The following is a 25,684-nucleotide window of genomic DNA, read 5'->3' as shown; positions in this document are numbered from 1 at the left end:
TAATGATTGTAGAGCACTTATCATAGCGTCCGGTACATAGGAAGCACTACATGAAATATTAGCTGTTATTGCTGTCATCTTCATCATTAACTTCACCATCACTAAGAGTAGTTGGCTTTTATTTTTTCAATCTCCGTTAGGAAGTGTTTATGAGGGTCCGTAATAGAGTTAAATTATCAAATTGTACCAAATCTCTCCAACTCCCACACAGCCTACTACTCTCCCTAGGGTCTCCTGGCTAGCACGTGGCCCACCCAGAACTCTCCACATACCCCGTTGTATCCCGGGATTTATAGTCTCTAGGCCTAGCTACTCCTATACGCCTTGCTATCATTGGCTTTCTTAGACCCCGCCCTTTCGTCGTGTTTCGCCAATCATCTCCGAAGGTGGGCGTTGGGGTTGGGAGAGGAACCTGGAGCCTTCTTAAAGTCCCATGCTTTGACTGCTGTTCGAGTCCAAGGAACGCTCAATCACTGCTGAGAGGAAATCCGGCGCGCGACTAAGTGGACTCGGGGTGCGGATTCTTACCGCTGCGGCCTCTGATTTTTCTCAGGGTCTGCTGCTGACGGACGCCACGCCTCCTCCGCAGCCGCCGTAGCTAGCAGGTAACCAATCTCGTTTTGTTTGGCTCCGGCAGGACTGGCTCACTCGTGACTGCAGGCTGGGAGGGACGGGGTTAGCCGGGGTCTTCCTCCCTCCCCCCACTCGCTGCTTTCCTGGGGCGTCCCCGGGGATTTTAATTTGTTGCCCTTTCCGTGAGACTTTCGTTCTTATTCGGAAGTTTTCTGAGACTCATCTTCCCCTGGAGAATCCCGGCCCGGAGGATCTTAGTTTGTGGGGAGGGGAGGGACTTTTGGGCCCGAGATCCTATTTTACAAATAGGTAAACTAAGGCGCGGGGAGAAGAAGCGACTCGCCGAGTCGGGAGTAGCGAGAAGAGCTTGGGTTTGAGCGAGGGTGCTTTTGACCCTAGGGGCTTTTCTCGATAAATAAGCATTTTCTTGTCTTTCCGCGCCTTCAAAATTGTAAAAACGAATCCGAGCAAAACCAATTCGCACACCGGCCTCATCCGCCCTAAAGACAAAAATCAAGTATTTCTCATTCTCCATTTTAACTACCACATCAAGTGGGTGGTGAACTTCCTTTAGCCCTCGCATTAATCAGTTATGGGTAAGTCTTCCAAAGTTTGTTTTTGCAACGTTGTTATTATCTTATGGCTTTTCCTTTGGTGCCATAGCTTTCGAATTGACCTTCCTGCTATCACTGTCCACACTCCTGTCAAAATAACAGCTAACGTTTATAAGGCGCCTACTGTGTACCGGCTTTGTGCTCAGCGTTTTACAATGATCTCATTGGCTCTTCATAACCTGAGGGATAGGTGCTTTTTATTCCCATTTTACAGATGAGGAAACTGAGGCAAACGGCTGAAGTGACTTGCCCCGAGACACATAGCTCATAAATACGGATTTTTGAATTAGGGTCTCCCTGACTCCAGACTTAGGAACTATATTCACTGGTTCTTCTATCTTTGCCCCCTCCCTTTTTCAGAAACTCTTTTAAGTGCCTCCACATTGCTACAAAGCTCTTTAGTCTGACATAAGGCTGGCTCCTGTGCTCTCCTGCAGTCTTATTTTATATGACTCTCTTCACGGGCTTTTTTTTTGTACAGCAAAACTGGAACTGTTAGCTATTATCTAAACTTGAATCTCATTTCCCACCCCTGAGTTTACCAAGGCCTGAAATCTTATATCACCCTGGCCTTCCTTTGGTGTATTTGAAATAGCTGTGAGTTGGGTGTCAGTAGAGTAATGTGAAAACTCTGTTTTTGGAAAAGTGACTCGAGTAGGGAGAGGGGTTCAGATGCCAAGGCTGTTGTAGAAATAACAAGCTGGATATAGAATGCAGGAGTTAGATTTCCTTCATCTTTTCCAAACCAAAAGATAACTATTAGTCTAAACAAAGCTATGATAACCTTGCTTGACTTTGCTAATTTAAATGCCATTTCCTCCTAACTTGGGTGGATTTATAAATTTAAAAGGTAAATTAAAAGTGGTTTTGAAGAAGCTGGTTAGTATGAAACATTTTTGTAGTTAAAGCCTTTGAGCTAAAGAATTCTTTATTCACTTCTCATTTTTGTACTTGCTTCTAGTTTCTTTTACTGTGCATCCAACTTGAGGCTGTCTGCTGCTAACTTGCAGTTAAAGTGATCTGAGTTTGATCTGGTAGGAATATCAAATTGTGCAAATGCTAGAGATGAAAGCAAATGTTCGCCATGGATAACCACTGTTGACCTAAAAATAGAGGGTTTTGGATATGGTTTCTCATTGAATTAAAAAAACAAAACACCTCAGTAACTTGTTCAGTCTAGAGTAAATCACACTTAACTCCTCTACAGGTTTCCTTTAGAAGGTTTCCTTTAAATTGGGCTCAGAACCCCTTCATTTCCCACTAGATGAGACTACTGGGTTTAGACTCTACTCTTACCATGTTCCCTTTGCTCATGTTCCATCTCTTATTTTTCTAGTTTATTATCTTAAAGAGAGGCTTTGGGAGGAGTCTTTTGCTCAGTTCCAAAACTATTGGAGTGCTCATAAGGGTGTTAGTATCAAAACAGAAGTAATCTCTTAAAGTAGTGATGAGGAAGGAGGAGGAATGGTTTCCAGGAAATAAGCTTTTCCCAGGCACCAGCACATAGAGAATCATAAAATAACATTATATTTTAATTTACTTTGTTAAAACATTTTCCAGTTACATTTTTTGGAAACTCATAAATCAGCATTTATTATTTAAGTTCAAGAAGAATTTATGAAGGAGATAGTTGGGAGTGGGAGTGGGAAGACAGACATTTAGAACAAGAGTCAAAGATGAGCCCTAAGGGGAGGGAGAGGAAGGGAAGAGGTAAGAGTCCAGAGATTCCCACCTGTATCTCCTCTAGCCTGGGTGGATTTTTGATCCAATCAAAGATGGGGCTGGGATTCTCCTTGGATCTGAAGTACCCCTTTTATGGAATTGAAGACTAGACAATTCAGTTTCAGCCTACACATTTTAGTACTTATGAAACATTCTTGTAATTAAAGCCTTTGATCTAAAGAATTCTTTATTCACCCCTCCAGTATGTGTTTTGCTTCTAGTTTCTTTGAATATTATCCAACTTGAGGCTGCCTGCTCTAGAGCTGCTACTCTTCAGTTAAAGTGATCTGATTCAAATAAGGCTGAAGTGCATATTTCTGTTAAAACTCCTTTAAGTTTCTTCTTATGCTTACTGCAATCTTTGACTTCTACATACTTTTAATCTAGTCAGTTTGTCATATTTTTCAGAACCTTATAGTCTTTATTGGTGGCTGTCAGGTAGGAGACAATTTTAAAGAACATATCCTTGCCACAGCCCTGAGATGTCCACCTTGGCAGACTCCCAGGCTTCCTTGGCTCTTTCCACCACTGCATCTTTTAGGCCTGAGAAGAGAGGAAGGAAAAAGAATGAAAGGAATGATGGGGGAAAGAAAGATAAGGGAGAGAGGAAAGGGAAAAAAGAGGTGAGAAGGGCTCCAATTACATTTTTAATCTAAGTCCTAGTGTTAGTGAGTTAGAATCTGCCTTATGCCCTTGAAGTCCTGACTTAAAGGTATGATTCAAGTGTTGTAAACTGTAAATGGGACATTATTTCAGATGTGCTACTGAAAGTTACTTGTTAAATGCAAAATTATTTTCTGATAGTTTAGTTTGGTAAAGTTTGAGTAAAGTGAATCGACTCCTGAACGTCAATCCAAGTGAGTAGATTGTAATTACATCAAATGTAGAGTTTGAGATACTTCTCTATTCCATTGAGCATTCCATTCTATTGAGGTTGGAAAAGTACATTTGTTAATTTTTTAACTTTAGTCTTTTTTTTTTTTTCCCTCATCTCTGCAGTCTGAGTCCAAAGGACAGAATGATTTTGAAGGCAATTGTATTGTTGGCTCTGGTCCTAGGAATTAATACTTTACCTTTTGAGGATCCTGAGGATGGAGGCAAGCACTGGGTTGTTATTGTTGCAGGTTCATCTGGGTGGATAAATTACAGACACCAGGTAAGAAAAGATTTATCTTTATTACCATATTTGGAAAATGAAAGTAGTCATTAAAATTGGAGTATTAAATGATTAAGCTATTTAAATTAAATTAAATTTTAAAAAAATCTAAAATTCTCAGGAATAAAACATTGGTTAGACAAACCATCGGATCTTCCAATCCTCCCCAAATAGAGAAATCATAGAGAGGATGGCATGATTTGACATAAAGAGTATAAGACTCGACTAAGAAATCTAGGGCTAGACTCTTCCCTGGTATTGACTAAAGCAAGCTTCTTTTTTTCTCCTTAATAAAATGAGGTTCAGACAAGGTGAACTCTTAAGGTCTCTTCCAGATCTAATATTATGAGTTAAGATAAATTTTTAACATGTGCTTCTTAGTAGCTATCTCCCTCACCCCCAATCCACTATTATGATAAAAGTACAATTCAGCAAATTCTGATAGGAACAAAGACAAGCAACAAATATCTTGTTAAATGTTAGACTTCATAAAAATTAATTGCTTGTATGGTAGAGAATTTTTTTTTTTTAGCACTCAATTCCACATTTGATATTTGCTTATTTTGCACAACTCCTTTTAAACATTTAAAATGTTTTATTCATGCTTTAAAAAAAATCAAGACTTGATCTCCTTTTTGGCAAACTACACAAACTTTAAAAACACACAGAGAAAGAAATCAACACACTGGTCCCTCTCTCTCCCCTCCCAACATCTGACTAAACCTGTTTTCTTCAACACCTATAAATCCAACTCTTCTTTCACCATCACTCCTGAAATTACATTTGGTTACCTCATTGATTAGAGTTCTGGTGTTCATTAATATTTTTCGCCTTTTACCTTAATTTGGTCATTGTGTTTTCTTGGCTTTGCTTACTTCTCTCAGCTGAGCTGTTTGAGCCGTTTACCAATGTTCCCTTTTCAGTAAAAAGGGGATAATAAAACCTATCTCCTTATGTTTTTGTGAAGATAAAATGAAGTATTTGTAAACTGCTTTGCAAATCTTAAAAGTTCTATAGAAATGCTAGTTATTAGACCATAATCATTCATACTGGACTTGCTTTTCATCTAAAGATCTATATTAGATCTATGATTTAATAACCATTCAATGCTGGATCTGTCCTGAAAGATCATTGAATTAAGACTGTTACTCACTTTTTATAAAAACTTGGAGATATTACACAAGTCCATATTCTTAGAATTGAGTATGTGGTTTCCTGACCTGAAAAAATCAACAGATTGTTCTGAAAGATTTCTTAGACTAAATTTTAAATCGTTTGAACCTAGGTGGTTAGCCTACTATTTGCCCAACATTATGCTTAATCCTCCAAAGCACACAGTAGACCTTTGTCACTGTTCAGGTGCGAGTAATATGAGCAATGAGAGTTCAATTACAAAGATACAACTGGAAGGTGGTGCCTTTCACACTCTTGGATACAGAATTATTTTTATTGATGCCTTTTTTGTCTTTACATTTCCCAGTTTATCCTTCTTCCCTTCCCAATCCAGTGAGGTATTCTTTATAATAAAGAAAAGAGTGGATGAAAGCAGTTCTGCAATTACTTCAATTATTTAATCATATAGTGTTTCTCTGTGTGACTATGACTGTATGTAGATATGTGTGTATAGATACAAGTGCTCTGAATTTAAATTCTTAGACAATCACATTCGGAAGTTTTTAGCTTTGCAGAATAAGGTATTGGTTATAAGCATGTCTTTTGCCTTTTGTAATATTGTATTCCAAGATCTTTTTTTATATGTTTTTACCTATGGTTCCTTGGTACTTAGATTGCAGCTTTCTAGATGCTTCTAATATTTTTTTTTAATATTATAAGAGCTGGATTTTATACTATAGTGTTGATGTTCCAACCACAGATGGCCACCTACTTTTTATACCTCATAAATAACCTTCCCTGCTTCAATGTCTTTTTCCAAAGAGGCTTTACCTTTTATTGGTATTCTCCCGAAATTACTTAATATGCATTTTGTATTTAGTTGAATGTAGGAAGTATTGTGAGACTGTAAATTTATTCTTTTCTAGGCTGATGCCTGCCATGCATACCAGATTGTTCACCGAAATGGGATCCCTGATGAACAAATAATTGTCATGATGTATGATGACATTGCAAACAATACAGAGTGAGTATGATCTGCATAGAACTTGGTAGAAAAAAAAAGATTTAAGGATGTTTTCACACTAATTGTAAAAATGGTACATAAAGTCATTTTGGTTGAGAATTTATAATACGTAACATTTCACTTATTCTGATTTTAGCCTTAAAATTCAGGAACATCATAAAAACAGATCCTGAGCTTCCAAACTGATTAACACAGTTAATACAATTTTTATGTTAGAGTAAAATACTCTTAGATAATTCTAACAGGTATTATGTTTTCTCAATTTAAATCTAATTAGAAAAAGTAAACAGGAGAGAAAGGGTGGCTATTACTAAATTCAGACACAATATAAAAAAATAACTGATAGTCCCAAATAAGGATGGAGACCAAAAAAAAAACCACTTGAGAAACATACATTTAGAAACACAATTAGTGTTCAACTAATGAGACCATTAGTTGAACAATTTAGCTGGGACCATTTAGTACATGGAAGTCAAACATCTTAAATAGTGTTTAAATTGATGTTCTTAATTTCTCAGCCTTCAAGAAAAGATTAATAAAAACTATATTTTCAGAATATTTTTTCAGAAATATTAAGATGTTTAGGTGCTCATGGATAATTTCAGTACTATGAAAAATTTATTCATGGAATGTTTTGTTTCTGATGATAAATGAAGGGACAACTGTGTACTATGCTGCAACTGTACTCAGTAGAGTATTTTGCTTGGACCTATTCGCTACCTATATAGCTATAAAGAAAGCTTAATGCCTAAAAATTTTTTGCAAATATATTAACATAGCCATGACCATTATAATATTATGTGTTTATTATTATATATTATTACATATGTATATGTGTAATATTTCATCATTTCGTTCAATCTATTCATGATCTGTTTATATGTATTTGAATTGGTCTTTGGAAAACAGTCTTTCCTGAATTGATGGAACCTTTCCTGAATGAGTCAGAACTTCTATTATTAGAGACTTTGGGAAACTCAATCTCCACTGCAAAGGTCTGTAAATAATATGACCTACTTGTGCATTAAAAAACGGCATGAATATATAATAGGAAAAGAAGGTAGGCTAATTACATAGGAAAGAGAAGCATATAAAATATCTGAGAGCCATAGTTTTTGATTAGTCTGCAGCCCCAAATGAAACTTGGCTAAATTTTCAGATTTTAGTGCTGTATCAAACTGCTGTTTTATAATAAAGCTAAACAAAAAAAACAAAAACCCTTATTTTTGAATAGCAAAGAGGCCAAGATATAATAGCGGGGAAATGAAGAGGGAATAGAGCTTTATCTAAAATTTTATGTGGCAATGATAAGTAAAGCCATTTGCTGCTTGTTTAAAAAAAAAAAAATAGACCAGTGGACTAGACTATACCAACTAAAAACAGTTTGGTAATCCTGAAAACAAACTAATTAGGGAAAGGGGTAACCTCTGGATTGAAGAATTACTAGGGAAACTGAAAAGAGGTTGGCAGAAAATAGGTTAGTTTAGCATTTTATACCATTTATCCAGTTCTGAATAGATACTTGGCATAATATAATATAGCCACATTCTCTAAAATTAGAGGAAAATAGTGGAAATATTTCATGACAGTGTCTGAGGAGAATTCCTAATAGAAGAGTTCACACATGGTAAAAGTAAATAATTTTAATTACTTGAAATTGAAAAGCTAGGGTAAGAATTAATGGTGGAAGACCAAAGTTGCTGTTATTAGTCATTTGTATTTGTGACAATGAATAATCATTTCAGATGTTTAATATATCTCTGACCATACGTTATAACAATATTTGTTATTGCAAAATTAAATACTTCATGTTACTATATTGTATCCTGCTCGTCAAAATTAGGTCTTTTGTTTAAAGATTGTCTTATCTAAAATGCAGACCCCCCTCCCCCATGGTATTATGTCATAAAGAGGTATTAAGACATTTCTTTTAAATTATATTTGGGTTCTTTGTTCATTATTTTATTTACGTTATGGACTCTATTCTTAAACCTATTCTCTCATTTAATTTTTTTCAGAAATCCTACAAAAGGTATTATCATCAACAGACCCAATGGTACTGATGTATATAAAGGGGTCCCAAAAGATTATACACAAGAGGTAAGTTTATTTATTCAATCATTGGTTACAGCTAGATGTCTTATTTCTTGTATGTTAATGGTTTTCTTTTTTTCATGTATATCAAAATATCAAACTAATTTATTGCCAGTATTTACTATCTTATAGGAACTTAATGTCAATAGTACAGACCTTGAGAGCTTAAAATTCTTAGTTCACATTTTAAAGGCCTGTGCTTGATGGTTATGCAACTACTGTACTTCTTTTAGGAATTAGGAATGAAATTCTGTTCATATAACTTTGTAACCTTATTCAACTAAACATTGCCATGTAATTTCTGAATTAATTTGAATGTTTGGCTTTTAAATCTATTCGTTTGTCCAGCACAGATTCTTTTTTCCTTTCTCACACCTTTCTCCATATTGGCCATGTGGCCAATTTGTGGAACCAATGTTTATTCAAGCAATACATGTCTTTTGACTAAGTCAATCCACTTTGGTGATTCAGAGTCAGATTAGAATGAATTAAGACATTTGTAGACCAAATTAGCTAGATAAAAATCCAATAATAAAGAAATTGCATGGCCTCCATTCTCATTACAGTGATGATTCTTATGGCATGAGGAGTAATTTCCTTGTAGACTGGCCTCTTTTGACATAGGAATAAATGAATGAAAGCATTTACTCATTGCTTACTATGAAAAAAAATTAGACTAAATTCTGGATGTTCAGAAACAATCACAATTTAATATATTATATGAGGTTTTAGCCACAAGTCAGATGGCTCTAGTCTTATCCTTCTTGGCCAATCAAATCTCAGGTATAGCTTCCTTGCCTTTTAGAGGGAAAAATCCCAGCCTAGTCCAATGCAGGAACATTCATTGGCAGATACTGTTCCTATGTGCCATGATTAAATAACAAACTTGTCTCATGTTCCTTATAATGACTTATATATTGGTTCTAAAAGTAGAGCTTTCTAGTGTATTAGAACTTTGAAGCAATGGAGAATGAATGGGCACTTAGAACTAACCAATAGGGATCCCCAGACCAAATTTTAAAATCACATATCTCATGCACTTCTATTTGTATACATACTTGTATGTAAATGTGTGTGTGTGTGTGTGTACTAATTATTATATTAAAGACACTAAAGAATGGACATGTTAAAAGGATGAGATAAACTGTACCACTAGAATTCATAGAATATGATAGGAGTTTTGTGTTTTTCTTAATAGCTTTTTATTTTTCAAGTACATGCAAAAATAGTTTTCAACATTCACCCTTGTAAAACCTTGTATTCCAACAAGTTTTCTCCCTCCCTTCTCCCTGTTCCCTTAGACAGCAAATAATCCAATATAAATTAAACATGCAATTCTAATATAAACATATTCCCACATTTATTATGCTGCACAAGAAAAATTAGATTAAAAGGGAGGGAAAGAAAGCAAATAAAAAGATGAACCCTCACTTCCCACAGTCCTTTCTCTGGATGCAGATGGCTTTATCACAAAACCATTGGAAAGGCCTGAATCTCATTGTTGGAAAGTCATATCCATCAGAATTGATCATTGTATAATCTTGCTTGTTACTGTGCCTAATGGTCTCCTTGTTCTGACCATTTCACTTAGCGTCAGTTCATGTAAGTCTCGCCAATCCTCTCTGTATTCATCCTGCCAGTCATTTCTTACAGAACAATAATATTCCATAACATTCATATATCATGACTTATTCAGCCATTGTCCAATTGATGGGCATCCACTCAGTTTCCAGTTTCTGGCCACTACAAAGAGGTCTGCCACAAACATTTTTGCACATGTGGGTCCCTTTTCCTCCTTTTTTGGATCTCTTTTGGGATCCAGTAGAAACACTGCTGGTTCAAAGGATATGCACAATATGATAGCCCTTTGACCATAGTTCCAAATTGCTCTCCAGAATGTTTGGATCAGTTCACAACTCCACCAACAGTGTATTAGTGTCCCCAATTTTCCACATCTCCTCTAACATTCATTATTATTTTCTCCTGTCATCTTGGGCAATCTGAGAAGTGTATAAAGTTGTTACAATTTGCATTTCTCTAATAGTGATTTAGAGCATTTTTTTTCATGTAACTAGAAATGGCTTTAATTTTTCTGACTTTGAGTGAGGGGACTAAATGGCAACCTTTTGGAGGATAGTTTTGGAGAAGGAAGAGACTTGAGGAAAGGGGTGCAACAAGGAAAGTATTGATTCAAATGAGAGGATTTGAACAAGGGTATCTGAGCAAAAAGAAGTGGACAGGTGGGTGAGGTTTGTGGAGGCAGAAACATTTGTCTCCACAATTCTTTGAAATGTGGAATGAAAAAAAAACAAAAGAGGATGATGCCATGCTTCTGATTTGAGTAACTTGAGGAGGGTAGTACCCTCGGTAATAGTAGGGAAATTGAGAGAGGGTCAAGTTTAGAGGAAGAGAGAATCAAGTCTCTCCAGTATAGTTTGAAATGCTTTGGGGAGGTCATAGTCAGGGTGTGTAGGGCAGTAGTAATGCATAATGGTGGTCTGGAGAGAGGATACTATAGGTCTATTAGATGAAATAACTGAACCTGAGGAAACGGATTCTTCAGTGAGAAAAAAGAAGGCAGCCAGTGCACCGCTTTACAAGAACAGGACTTGAAAGCAAAACTAAGGAAGCTGGCTAGTGGGAGAATATGGCTGAATTGGATACTGTTCTCACCATCCCCCATTTCTGGGAGTATCAGATGTGGCCTTTCCATGGGGGAGGGGGGGGGGTCAGTTCAGCACCTTTTGTGGGGCCACAGGCAATAAAAACATTTACCTTTGGCTCAGAATGATATTTGTATCTCTTTTTACCCAGAATGTCACTCCAGAAAACTTCCTTGCAGTGTTGAAAGGGGATGCTGAAGCGGTGAAGAATAAAGGATCAGGGAAGGTTTTGAAAAGGTAATGATTGTTTTATGGAAATCAATGAGCATTTATTAATTAAAAACTAAGTTCTTGTCTTAGGAGAGCTGTTTTGTAATCCTGAGAAAGTCACTTATGCCATATCTGCCTCATCTGTAAAATGGGGACACACATTGGGGAAAGAAATGACAAACTATACCAGTATCTTTGCCAAACCCCATGGAAACGTGGGGTCATATAGAGCTGGGCACAACTGAACAAAAGTACATGGAGCTAGAGATTATAAAACATGTAGACTCTTTTGACATAGTAAGTATATCTCATCACATCTGAATACTCCCAGGTGTGTAGATTGAATCCCAAATATATCTTTTGGTCTTGATCATCTTTTCTTCATATCTTCCTCTAGATCCTATATAGGAGGTTCACTTGGTTGATGACAGAACAAGCCACTGGTGCCATGATTTTGATGGTGCCATTAGTTAAATCAGCATAGATTTAATATTCTTTTCTGGGTGTCTTAAATCCTTTGCTCTCAATATGTGTATTCAGGTCACTTGGGTCACAATGTTGTTCCTGTGGCTTGTAACTTTACCCACTGCCCTGGAATCTTGTTAATCACTGTAAAAGATTATTTCTGTTCTGATTTGGTGACTTTGGCTGACCAGCCATTGACCCCTTAAATGTCAGCTTTGCTAATAAGGTGCATAACTTTACTGTCTTTTCCTTCCTCACTCTTCAGTTTATCCTTATTCCATTTGGCACCAAGGCACTTACTAAATGTTTCTTGAATGAGTCTTCTGACTCTTTGTGCTATGATCTTTGCCATTATATATTTCATTCCCAGACTCTTGTTCCAGAATTTTGAATTAGAAGAAAGACTATCCTATCATTCAGAATAGCACCTGTATGAAGGAAGAAACTGAGCTGGCTGTGGCTTTATTGTTGCCATATTTTAACTGTTTTCTTTATGAAGTTAACCTTAAAATGGAAGGGAAAAATATTTCAGGATGTCATAATTTAGTACTTTAGCCAACTTTTATAAGAAGGGCTGATTTCTTTTGACAGTGGCCCCAAGGATCATGTGTTTGTTTACTTCACCGATCATGGAAGTACTGCAATCTTGGCTTTTCCTGATGATGATGTAAGTTTTTTTAGAGTCTTTTAACGTTTACATTAAACAAAAAAAGAAACAATCACTCAGGCTGGCATTCAGATTAAATGCATACATGTACTCTGAATGTCTTTATAGTTATAAGGGATCAAGTGAGCTTAGATAAGAGAAACAAGTTTTAAGTTGTAAAAATCATAGAATTATCCCTCTTTCCTCATTCATCTTAGGGAATATCTTATTCCAGTAGAAAGAAGAATAGAATGATGTCCAAGAAAGTAGTGTAATTGGGAGCAAATTTATAAAAAGTTCTTTCTTCCACATGGTAAAAAAAAAAATGAAGTAGGAACTGTGATTTATTGGTTTAAGAAACTTCTGGTGAGTAAATTCCCTTATCTAAACCAAGATCAAACTGAAAGTGTTTCAAGAGTTATTTGGGGCATCAGCGAGTAAAGGACTTGTTGAAGGACACACACAGCTAGGAAAGAGACCATGTTAGACCCAGTTCTCCTAGAGAGAGGCAAACATAGCCTCTCTATAAACAACATTTTGCTCTCTTTGTTTTTTCTCTACCTTAAACAAATGAGGTTGCCTGCAACCTCATCTTAAAATCAAGATATCAGTGTTACTCATTCCGTGGTTCTGTGATGTTTAAAAATATTTCTTTGCTGAGATAATTTAGAGACTTGATACTAGAAAATTATGTTGTATTGACATTATATAAACAGAAGTTTGTTATTCTAATATTGAACTGAATTATGTAATATTTGTCTTTCAGCTTCATGCAGAGGATTTGACTGAGACTATCCATTATATGCACCAGAATAAAAAATACAAAAAGGTAAATTCATTGTTGACAGAAAATTTTTTTGTGGGTTGTAAGGATAAGGGAGTGAGTAAGAGTATTGGAAGTGATAGAAAAATATATAGCTAAATCCTGTTGAACACATGTTGAACATTATGCATTTCCAAGGCAGGTTTAGATTGATATTGGTCAAGCCAAATTAAACTCATAGTATGTATAAAGGGAGATACATTGTATAAGGAAAAAAATAAGTATTAACAAAATTAGTGTTCCATAGTAATTTTTTTTAATCTAGTATTCATGTATTCCTGACTTCTGTTGTAAAATAGAAAATTGAAAGGAATTATGAGAGTTCAGAGCCAAGGATGTAGAGGTTTCTAGAGGCTTCCTGGAAGAGATTAGAAATATTTGAATTGGATTGTGAAGGATGCTTAGAATTTCATTATGTAGAGATGGTTGGGGGAAAAGCATAAAAGGAGAGGGAAAAAAAAAGAGAATGGGGAAATAGGAATATCTCCATTGGAACTCATTCACTTATAAAGCCCCTTGAATGCCAGGCTGGGAAGTGGGCTGCTGAAGGTTTTTGAGCTTTGCATGTAAAAAGTTGAATCTTTGAACTACTGGTTTTGCTGAAAATGCTTTTTTTCTCTGTGGTTTCCTGGGTAGAGAAGGGATTGAAATGGATAAATGAAAAAGCATTTATTTAGCATTTTTACTATACCAAATATTGTGATAAACCAATGGGGGAAAGAGAGATAGGGTGCAAATACATAGACAAAGACAGCTCACTACCTCAGAGCTTAAGATTATAATGGTTGAGAACAAAACTTGCAGAATAGTGGTAATTGGGGAGGGTAGTGGTTTGGCCAAGAAAAGTCACCTGATTGGTGCAGTGACCATGTCAGTGCAATTTGTAATTCTAGAACTCCAGATGGGCCAGAGAAAAGGGATAATGATCGCTCTTGGAGAGTGGACCTTGTCTCTGGTGTGAGCAAGGGAGCAATTGGCAAGGATATGAAATGAAGGTGTTGTAAATAAATTTTAAAAATATATGCTAAACTAGTATGGATCGTTTAAAAATATTTGTTTTGTTTTGTTTGTTTTTGTTTCATGTTAAGTTCCCAATTGTCTCCCTCCCTTTAACCTATTATGCTATTTTTATTTATCAGTTCTTTGGAGGTGTGTAGCATCTTTCTTCATAAATCCTTTGTAGTTGATAGGATTATAGAAATTGTTCAGTTTCTCCTTGAATAGTATTGCATCTATAGGTGCACCTATTGCACCTGTAAGCCACTTACATTCATATACCATAATGATCTCCTGGTTCTGCTTATTTCATTTTCTATCAGTTCATCTAAGTCCATGTTTTTCTAAAATCAATCAGATCATCATTTCTTACAACATACTAGTATTTCACCTTATTTAGCTATTCCTCAATTGAAGGGCATCCCCTCTTTTTCTGTTATATTTTAGAACATGTAGGTTCTTTTCCTTTTTTCCTCGATTACCCTGTGAAACAGACTTAATAGTTCAATTGCTGCATCAAAGGCTATACAGTTTTATATATGTGTATATTACATATGTGTGTGTGTGTGTGTGTGTATCTATAGTTTCCCCTTCTATCTAAGCCAGTCTGTGAGATATCTCAATATTTAATATGCATTTCTCTAATCATTAATTATTTAGAACATATCTCCTTTTATATCAAAATATTAAGAGACCTTTTGGTAACCTAGGAATAATTTACTATTTCAATTTCAATAAAGTGACCGTTTTTAAATGTTCATGCTTTGATAAATCAACACTTGATTTCCTTCCTTAGTCATTCTTTGAGAATTAAGGCACAGTTGTAATTTTCTACTAATGTAGTTTCATTTTTTAAGAAAAACCCTAAAATTTCTTCTGTTCTTGTTATCCCCAACTGTTTACTGGGAAGTAGTGGTACATGTTTTAAATGGATTCACTCTAAATTGACTTGCTTTTGAAGTTTTCCTTTTAAGGAAAATACATAAATATCTAGTTAGCAATTGAGATTTCTTTAAGTAAGAATTCATTATGTTGTATTGACATTATATAAACAGAAGTTTATGTTATTCTAACCTATTGAACTGAATTATGTAATATTTGTCTTTCAGCTTCATGCAGAGGATTTGAATGAGACTATCCATTATATGCACCAGAATAAAAAATACAAAAAGGTAAATTCATTGTTGACAGAAAATTTTTTTGTGGGTTGTGAGGACAAGGGAGTGAGTAGGAATATTGGAAGTGATAGAAAAATATATAGCTAAATCCTGTTGAACACATGTTGAACATTATGCATTTCCAAGGCAGGTTTAGATTGATACTGGTCAAGCCAAATTAAACTCATAGTATGTATAAAGGGAGATACATTGTATAAGGAAAAAAATAAGTATTAACAAAATTCGTGTTCCATAGTAATTTTTTTTTTAAATCTAGTATTCATGTATTCCTGACTTCTGTTGTAAAATAGAAAATTGAAAGGAATTATGAGAGTTCAGAGCCAAGGATGTAGAGGTTTCTAGAGGCTTCCTGGAAGAGATTAGAAATATTTGAATTGGATTGTGAAGGATGCTTAGAATTTCATTATGTAGAGATGGTTGGGGGAAAAGCATAAAAGGAGAGGGAAAAAAAAGAGAATGGGGAAATAGGAATATCTCCATTGGAACTCATTCACTTATAAAGCCCCTTGAATGCCAGGCTGGGAAGTGCGCTGCTGAAGGTTTTTGAGCTTTGCATGTAAAAAGTTGAATCTTTGAACTACTGGTTTTGCTGAAAATGCTTTTTTTTCTCTGTGGTTTCCTGGGTAGAGAAGGGATTGAAATGGATAAATGAAAAAGCATTTATTTAGCATTTTTACTATACCAAATATTGTGATAAACCAATGGGGGAAAGAGAGATAGGGTGCAAATACATAGACAAAGACAGCTCACTACCTCAGAGCTTAACATTATAATGGTTGAGAACAAAACTTGCAGAATAGTGGTAATTGGGGAGAGGTAGTGGTTTGGCCAAGAAAAGTCACCTGATTGGTGCAGTGACCATGTCAGTGCAATTTGTAATTCTAGAACTCCAGATGGGCCAGAGAAAAGGGATAATGATCGCTCTTGGAGAGTGGACCTTGTCTCTGGTGTGAGCAAGGGAGTAATTGGCAAGGATATGAAATGAAGGTGTTGTAAATAAATTTTAAAAATATATGCTAAATTAGTTTGGATCGTTTAAAAATATTTGTTTTGTTTTGTTTGTTTTTGTTTCATGTTAAGTTCCCAATTGTCTCCCTCCCTTTAACCTATTATGCTATTTTTATTTATCAGTTCTTTAGAGGTGTGTAGCATCTTTCTTCATAAATCCTTTGTAGTTGATAGGATTATAGAAATTGTTCAGTTTCTCCCTGAATAGTATTGCATCTATAGGTGCACCTATTGTACCTGTAAGCCACTTACAGTCATATACCATAATGATCTCCTGGTTCTGCTTATTTCATTTTCTATCAGTTCATCTAAGTCCGTGTTTTTCTAAAATCAATCAGATCATCATTTCTTACAACATACTAGTATTTCACCTTATTTAGCTATTCCTCAATTGAAGGGCATCCCCTCTTTTTCTGTTACATTTTAGAACATGTAGGTTCTTTTCCTTTTTTCCTCGATTACCCTGTGAAACAGACTTAATAGTGCAATTGCTGCATCAAAGGCTATACAGTTTTATATATGTGTATATTACATATATATGTGTGTGTGTGTGTGTATAGTTTCCCCTTCTAAGCCAGTCTGTGAGATATCTCAATATTTAATATGCATTTCTCTAATCATTAATTATTTAGAATATATCTCCTTTTATATCAAAATATTAAGAGACCTTTTGGTAACCTAGGAATAATTTACTATTTCAATTTCAATAAAGTGACCGTTTTTAAATGTTCATGCTTTGATAAATCAACACTTGATTTCCTTCCTTAGTCATTCTTTGAGAATTAAGGCACAGTTGTAATTTTCTACTAATGTAGTTTCATTTTTTAAGAAAAACCCTAAAATTTCTTCTGTTCTTGTTATCCCCAACTGTTTACTGGGAAGTAGTGGTACATGTTTTAAATGGATTCACTCTAAATTGACTTGCTTTTTAAGTTTTCCTTTTAAGGAAAATACATAAATATCTAGTTAGCAATTGAGATTTCTTTAAGTAAGAATTCATTATTTTATTTTGCAGATGGTATTTTATATTGAAGCATGTGAATCTGGCTCAATTATGGAACACCTGCCTGATGATATTGATGGTAATTATTATGAAAACTTTAACTAATTTTAGATTTTATTTAAATTTAATTAGCTTTCGTAGTTTTCTTTATATACATTGTCATGTCACTTATTTTTCTTTTCCAACAAGGGATGGGAGGGAAAGGAAATAGATTTTTTTTCTATTAAAAAAAAAAATTGTCACTCTGCACAAGCCCTTTAAGGTGTGGATATAAACTTTCCCTAAGCTAATTAATATGAGGAAATGCAGACTTGAAGGATAAAGATTTGGTCAAGGAACATAGTACAAATGAAAACTCCCTACACTTTTGGGCTCTTGATTCTTTTATTGAAGTGAATTATGTCTACATGTGCCATAAAACCAATTTTTTTTCATGTAAGAGTATTCTGTTCAGAAAGCATTGCTGTTCCATGTTTGAATATAAAGTAGTTCAATGATTTATCAAAAAATATTTTATTGCATAAATAGTAGTTATTCAAGAAATCTCTTGAAGTTGTAATTTGGATATTTTGTTCCAAGTGTTTCTAGTGGCAACATGCATAAAAGAATTTAATTTTTTGTAGTTTATGCAACTACTGCTGCCAATCCTTCCGAGTCTTCTTATGCCTGTTACTATGATGAGCTGAGAGAAACTTTCCTGGGTGATTGGTATAGTGTCAACTGGATGGAAGATTCAGATGTGGTAAGTTCTTCACCTGAATCAAGTAGTTCATCCAAATACTTAAAATTATATTTAGATATTAAGAAATATAATTTTGTCTTCTTGTTGTAGGAAGATTTGACAAAAGAGACTCTGCATTACCAATTTCAGTTAGTGAAAAAGAACACCAATACCAGCCATGTCATGCAGTATGGAAACAAGGTAGTACTAGCATCATTAATTTTTTTTTTTTTTTTTTTTTTTTTGGCAAACCCCTCTCTGGATCCCTTTTCCCTTCTATCATTTCCCTTTCCAAAGAAAAAATTGGAGCTAAGGAGCAAGAAGAGAACGAAAAGCAAAGCTTCTATCTATTAGGAAATGCCTAACATGACTAACTCTGACTCATTGTATTAGAGTTCTTCAGGTTTTTCTCTTCATTGTTTTGCAAATTGTTAGCTTTGCTGACTATATGTTTGCTTTGATTCTGTACAAGACCTGAGCTTTCTCTGAAACTTGCCATTTTTTTATAAAGCCACTTACAGTCATATGCCATAATTTGTTTATTCTGTCCCTTGTGGACCATAGTTTCTAGTTCTTTGTTATCTATAACCCATTAGTTTCCAGTTCCTTCCAGTATTAAAAATAAAGGAGGTTCTTTAAATATTTGCACACATAGGTTCTTTTTAAAATCTTAAGAATTTAAGAACCTGCGGTAGGAGAGTGGTTCCAGGTTGCTTTCCAGAACACCATGAACTTTTTGTTCCACATTTTGTTAGTATTGCTCCTAGTGCCACTTAATATCCCCCTTCTCCTATGGAATAGTTGCCCATTCCTTAAGGTGTTGTTTGCTAATCTCCCAATCAACAATCCTGTCCATGTACACTGCATTCTCTCCTCTCCCCTCCCCAGCCCTTGTCCTCACATTTTGTTTTCTCTTCACTACTTACATATAATTGTGAATTAGGGTTATGTCTGTGTCATAACTCCCAACTAGACTGTAAGCTCTAGAAATATATGAAGTGATTCATATATTTTTTTACCCACTGCACTCCTATGAGTCATCTGCTCATGTCACACTGGAGAAACGAACTCAAGTGGCACATGTCTAAGCCACATTGTTTTAGTGGTCAGTAATAATTCCAGTACCCAGAATCTTACTTGGTAGATTTGAACTTTTTGGATGTTGTGTGTCTAAGGAAGCTTCTTTGCAACTTAGTTCTTCATTTCTGAAATGGAGATACTTGTTCTTGTACTACCAATTTCCTGAAGTTGTTATATGGAAAGCAGTTTGTAAAAAGTTAAGTGCAATAGATACATATACACTCATACATACATAACCTGTTATTTCACCATTTTCCACCATGAAGTTTAATGAAAATTAGTATAGACCTAGCATGGCTCTGAAGGAGTGAGCAAAAAAGTTTTGAGGGACAGGATAATAGATATGAATATGAATGGTCAGCCAGGGGCTCAATATAAGGGTATCAATACCTAAAGGACAATTATAGAAATGGCAAACTTTACAACTCTGTCTCTTGGGAACAATTTCAGAGTTCACGCTGGGTTTTACAGTAGGATCAATAGCTTCCCTTTGATTCCCTCTTATGAAGAGCAACTGCTTTCCTCCCCTTAATTATTTGAAACATGCCAAGAAGAACAGTAGTTTGCCATTTTTAGAGCTTAAAATTGCTCACACATTTTAACTTAAATGCTAAATTTATATTTCTGTTTCCATTTGAAGGGTGATTGCTTGTTTTTGAGGACTATAACCTGAGTTTCCCAAATGTAGGATGAATTGGAAAGTTACTTCTAAAGAGGCTGGGTTCAGGCTAGAAATGAGATATGGCTGCTATTCTAAGGAAAAGTAATTCCATTTCTTTTTGTATAGACGATCTCCCACATGAAAGTGATGCAGTTTCAGGGAATGAAACACCAATCTAGTTCTCCCATCTCTCTGCCACCTGTGAAACACTATGACCTCACTCCAAGTCCTGATGTGCCTATTACAATCCTGAAAAGGAAATTAATGGCCACTAATGATGCAAATGAATCTAAGGAAATTGTTGATAAGTTGCACACACAGCTACAGGTAAGCACATGTAAGCTTTTCAAGTGCCTTTTCTAAGATGTCTCTGAGCAGAACATCTGTAAATACATACAACTTCAATCTCATTTTGAGAAGTGTCATGTTTGGTACTTTCTAATTGAGTGGCTTAGTGAGAAGTGGCTGGCTACAATTTTGCTAAGTAGATTGATTTTAAACACTTGGTAGGAGTGAGTAGGGGTACAGAAAAGAAGCTAGAAGTTTTCCACAGTCCTTCAATGTGTCCAGTACAACAAGGATACTTTATTGTATAGCTGATTCACATTTTTTGCATAGCACTAATTGATTTGCTTTTCTCTCATTTATTGATCAATTAGTGTTTAACCATAGTTAAATTTTTCATTTTAAATTTCTTTGAAAGAAATCTGATCTTCTCAAGAATTGCCAATAAACATCCAAGCCCTTCCTTATTCTCCAAACTAAAAGTGAGTAGTTGCTTAGGAGCACTAGATTAGTTTTCACTAGCCCACCAATACCAACAGAATTAGCAAAATAACTTTTCAAATTTGACTTTGTTGCCAAAAGAGCCCCAAGAGAGCGACTTATGTGAATGTTGGATGATGGAATTTGCTGTGCTTTTAAAAAGCCCAACATATACTAACCCACACACCATCAACTTCATGATAAATAATGCATTTAAAGTGGGGAAAAAGCCTGAAATGCCTTCCCAATTTTAAAGAATATAATTGTGAGATTAGGATAGAGTTTTATCATTATGTTTTGTTTGGATGCTTTTCCCCCCCAAATGCAGTGACCCCTCTTAAAGTGTGGATAACTCCTCATCCTTAATTTTCATAGGTACACTGGTATTTATCTTCGTTGCAACTAAAGAAATGCCATCTTGCTAGGAGCTTAGAATATCAGAAAGGAGAATTAAGTTATATGAGTTGTTCATGCCCTAACTTTAGTAAGGCCTTTTCCTTATTTATGACTTTATTTTCATTTGCTAAAATAAGATCGAGTCTCAAAGTTGCCAATTCAAAACATTGTCTGTCTCTTTTCCCTGAGCAATTTCATTTGGTTTCATTCTCTGTCCAAAAAAGAAGTTTAGTTAGAGGGGGCAATGGGTGGCACAGTGGATAGAGCACCAGCCCTGAAGTCAGGACTTGAGTTCAATGTGACCTTAGATACATAACACTTACTAGCTGTGTGATCCTGAGCAAGTCACAACCCCAATTGCCTCAGCAAAACAAAACAAACAAAAAATAGAAGTTATTGTATTAGTACATTACTTTAGAGTGGACTGCTTTACGATAGACTCTAGGAATTCCTGGAGGATAAAGCAAAACCAGTTTGTACTTAGCTTATTTAGAATTTGTACATTTTTATTATGCTGACAGATAAAACAATTTTCCCCAAACTTCTATAAGTATGTCAGAATCCTTGAAGCTTTAATTCTGTTCTTGAAAGCATCTATTTAATACCTGTTTCTCTTGATATATATATATTAGGTTCTGTTAAAAAAAAATGACAAACTTATAGTCTAAAGGTCTCTTAGTAAGGCTGTATCCGACAAATAACAATTTCTTCACAGATTAGAACCATTATTCAGAAGACTGTGCAACAAATTGCATCCGTAGTGACTGCATCTGATGATCACACTGAGAAAATACTCTCTAAGAGATGGACACTCAGAGCCCATGGTTGCTACAAAGCAGCTGTGACTTATTTCAAGACCCGCTGTTTTAACTGGCATTCCCCCTTGGTAAGTCCCATTTAAGATGTTAAGTTCAAATCAAGTCAATTCAATAAGTACCTCTGGAAGATTCATCCTATTAAAAATGTGGAATGTTTTTATTTTGTTTTTTTAACTTGAGAAAAAGAACATGTCAGAAAGGGAAAAGAAAGCTTTGTAAAGAGCTTTATATTGATTTGGACTGTGAAATAGTGACATTGTTTTCCAACTACTACCCTCATTCAATTTTGTGTCTAACAGTAGACACAAGTAAAAGGTAGATGTACCATAATATTACTTTAGATAAAAATGGTTATTCAATGAAATGTTGATTCGTTACATAGTTAAGAACTAATCTGTATATAAAATAATTCTGAATCTTGCTTTTTAAAAAGAAAACTCTGCTTTATTTCAGTATGAGTATGCTCTTCGACACTTATATGTGTTTGTCAATCTTTGTGAAGAAGGTCATCAACTTGACAGGTAAATATACTGTATTTGGAGGAATAATATCATTCAGTGGCTTCCTCACTAGGAAGAAATCTTTGGGTAATCAGCTGAGAGTTAATAAAGTTAGCTAGAAGAATTTACATCATCCATTGCATCCCTATGCTGTTTTGGGCATGGAAGTGATCTCGAGTTCATGAAAGTTGTGCCAGCAGAGTTTAAGCTCTGCCATTTTTTGCTATGTGTACTCCAAGTTGCTAGGGTTGTAATTATAGGTCACAAGGGTGATTGCTTGCCCTTGTTCTCTCAGAATCAACCTGGTGCAGAAAGGTAGAATGAATTTACTTATTTTTGGAACATAACTGTTTTAAGTCTAGGTTTTTCTGAAAACATCCAGCTTGTCATTTCTTAGCAGTATTATTACATTCATCCTCAGTTTTCAATTCTACTGCCACAAAAAAGTTGTTAGACATTTTTGTACATGTAGGCCTTTTTCCTTTTAGTTTGGACCTGGTGATATTATTGAGGCAAGGGATATGCATAGGTTTAGTTCCATATTATTCTTGAGAGTGGTTGGAATGTGCCATAGCAACTGTTGAAGATGATTGGTTAAATTGTGGAGAGGTGACCATATATATTAGTAGATAAAACACTATTACAAAATAATTATGTTTTGTAGCTAAGAAAAAGGAAGTTACAGAAGGGTTTAATCAACACATTTGGGCACATAGTAAGGCAGTGACAAGAGACAAAATTAGGACTTGGGTCTCTTGGTCAGCAGTTATTTTTTTAATCCGTTTTCCATCTCAAGAGTAGGGGTTGAGAAAGGAAAAAGTTGATATGCCGTATTTAATTTATATTTTTATCTCTTATAGCATAAAGCAGGCCATGGACAAAGTGTGCTTGGGCTACTACTAAAGTCTGCCTTCCCAGTGATTTCCAAGAACAAATGTGAAATTTATATTGATGGAAGACTGCGACTACAGCTTTATAGCAGTAAAGAGGCTGACATGTTTGTACTCTTATGAATGCTGCTAAACCGTTCAGAAGGTTTGCCTATGGGCTTTTCTCCAGAAAGCTTCCCAAAGAAAGCTTCTGTTGCTTACCTTCTCCCTCTTTTCCCTTACTCTCAATTTTATGAGTTCTTGCTGAAAATGGTGTCAGTTTCGATGACCAGAGCATTGTATTGGTTGAAATATTTCTGATCTTTACATGTAAAATTTTCCCATTTTGAAACCAGTAGCTTAACAAGGAGAGCTCACTTTGTTTCTTTAATAGTAACTTCAGTATACTTGACATGTGTAATGACTCTTGCTGAAGTTCAACAAACTGTAATAAGACTTGTACTTAGGGAAATTGTAAACATGGACTAGCAAGTTATTTTTTAGAAAATTTACTTCGTGATCATGTTTCTTCAAGATTAATGTGTATATGCGTTGAATATATTATGATTTCAGTGCCTAAAAATAAAGATTTATACTTTGTTACTTCTTTTTTTATACTTTTTTTTTAATACTTTATCCTTGTGAGCAGGCACTCCTTAATCCTCTGCTTTCCATCTCTTCCTACCACTGCTTTCTGTGTACTTTATATTCCAGTCATGTTAGACTAAGCCTAGCATTTGCCTTTGTTCTGGACTTACATAGATTCCTCCCTTTGTGGGCCAGAGTCCCTTTCTTCAAGGAGTGGTGAGGTGTCTTCCTTTGCCTAGCACAGGGAATCTTTCCTTCCTAAAAGGCATTAGCATTTTGCTTGTATCTCTCTCTTTTGAATTTCTCTCACTTTGACTTCTCTCTTATTGCCTCTTCCAGGGAGTTGAAGCTTCTTGATTTCAGGAACTTTTATTTTCTTTTTTTTTCTTTTCAGTACCTAACCCTTTCAGTAGCCCAGTAAATAAGAGTGCCAGGCCTAGAGTCAAGGAGACTTATCTTCCTGAGTTCAAATCTGACCTCAGACACTTATTAGCTGTGTGATCCTGGACAAATCACTTTATTCCATTCACTTCAATTTCCTCATCTGTAAAATGAGCTAAAGAAGCAAATGACAGACCCCTCCAGCATATTTGCTAAGAAAACTAAAACTGGGATCACAAAAAGCTGGATCCAACTGAACAATTGTTTTTGTTGCTCTGGCCTACCTAAGCCTACTCAGTCTTTGGTCAGAAATTACTGTTTGAAGGTCCTCCAGTGTCTGCAAAAAAGGATAAACAAAACAACAAAGGAAATACAAATGGTCTTCAAACAAGACAAGCCTGCCTTTTTGCTTAGAATACTAACACCATCAGACTTCATCATTTTGCATGGTATCAGGGTGGGGGAAATCTAAACTGCTTGAAGATGCCTTCAAGTTAACTTGGGAGTGAATTGAAAAAAATGGGCACTAACTTCTGGGAAAAGAATTCATTATTTGATAAAAACTGCTGGGATAATTGGAAATTAGTATGGCAGAAATTAGGCATGGACCCACACTTAACACCATATACCAAGATAAGATCAAAATGGGTCTATGACCTAGGCATAAAGAACGAGATTATAAATAAATTAGAGGAACATAGAATAGTTTATCTCTCAGACTTGTGGAGGAGAAAGAAATTTGTGACTAAGATGAACTAGAGACCATTACTGATCACAGAACAGAAAATTTCGATTACATCAAATTAAAAAGCCTTTGTACAAATAAAACTAATGCAAACAAGATTAGAAGGGAAGCAACAAACTGGGAAAACATTTTCACAGTTAAAGGTTCTGATAAAGGCCTCATTTCCAAAATATATAGAGAACTGACTCAAATTTATAAGAAATCAAGCCATTCTCCAATTGATAAATGGTCAAAGGATATGAACAGACAATTTTCAGAGGATGAGATTGAAACTATTACCACTCATATGAAAGAGTGTTCCAAATCATTATTGATCAGAGAAATGCAAATTAAGACAACTCTGAGATATCACTACACACCTGTCAGATTGGCTAAGATGACAGGAAAAAATAATGATGAATGTTGGAGGGGATGCGGGAAAACTGGGACACTAATGCATTGTTGGTGGAGTTGTGAACGAATCCAACCATTCTGGAGAGCAATCTGGAATTATGCCCAAAAAATTATCAAAATGTGCATATCCTTTGATCCAGCAGTGTTTCTATTGGGCTTATATCCCAAAGAAATACTAAAGAAGGGAAAGGGACCTGTATGTGCCAAAATGTTTGTAGCAGCCCTGTTTGTAGTGGCTAGAAATTGGAAAATGAATGGATGCCCATCAATTGGAGAATGGCTGGGTAAATTGTGGTATATGAATGTTATGGAATATTATTGTTCTGTAAGAAATGACCAGCAGGATGAATACAGAGAGGCTTGGAGAGACCTACATGAACTGATGCTAAGTGAAATGAGCAGAACCAGGAGATCATTATACACTTCGACAACGATATTGTATGAGGACATATTTTGATGGAAGTGGATTTCTTTGACAA

The 25,684-nt window shown here is 35.4% G+C and overlaps 1 protein-coding gene across 3 annotated transcripts; it reads left to right on the top strand.

Annotated features, from left to right (window-relative positions):
• Nucleotides 1–436: 436 nt before the first annotated feature.
• Nucleotides 437–23,701, top strand: LGMN (legumain). Of its 3 annotated transcripts, none has more exons than XM_051977354.1 (14): nt 437–605; nt 3,909–4,065; nt 6,105–6,202; nt 8,221–8,302; nt 11,111–11,196; nt 12,226–12,301; nt 13,047–13,109; nt 17,301–17,367; nt 17,912–18,030; nt 18,121–18,210; nt 19,877–20,077; nt 21,627–21,797; nt 22,183–22,250; nt 23,090–23,701. In XM_051977354.1, the coding sequence occupies exons 2-14, from the start codon at nt 3,928–3,930 to the stop codon at nt 23,130–23,132; spliced, it is 1,302 nt and encodes a 433-aa protein (XP_051833314.1). In that variant the 5' UTR covers nt 437–605; nt 3,909–3,927; the 3' UTR covers nt 23,133–23,701. The 3 variants fall into 3 exon arrangements, with proteins under 3 accessions (XP_051833314.1, XP_051833313.1, XP_051833315.1); XM_051977353.1 differs by lacking the exon at nt 13,047–13,109 and adding an exon at nt 15,209–15,271 and having other exon boundaries at nt 438–605; XM_051977355.1 differs by lacking the exons at nt 437–605; nt 13,047–13,109 and adding exons at nt 954–1,169; nt 15,209–15,271.
• The last annotated feature ends 1,983 nt before the right edge of the window (nt 23,702–25,684 follow it).

This window comes from Antechinus flavipes, chromosome 2 (assembly GCF_016432865.1).
Source record: "Antechinus flavipes isolate AdamAnt ecotype Samford, QLD, Australia chromosome 2, AdamAnt_v2, whole genome shotgun sequence".
NCBI lineage: Eukaryota > Metazoa > Chordata > Mammalia > Dasyuromorphia > Dasyuridae > Antechinus > Antechinus flavipes.
The sequence above is the reverse complement of the archived record's forward strand: the minus strand, read 5'-3'. Positions and strand labels throughout refer to the sequence as shown.

Bases quoted from the DNA above. Each gene is read 5' to 3' on its own strand.
- LGMN (XM_051977354.1), top strand. From the start codon at position 3,928: ATGATTTTGAAGGCAATTGTATTGTTGGCTCTGGTCCTAGGAATTAAT. The intron at 4,066-6,104 runs GTAAGAAAAGAT...ATTCTTTTCTAG, and splicing joins GGATAAATTACAGACACCAG to GCTGATGCCTGCCATGCATA. The intron at 20,078-21,626 runs GTAAGCACATGT...ATTTCTTCACAG, and splicing joins AGTTGCACACACAGCTACAG to ATTAGAACCATTATTCAGAA.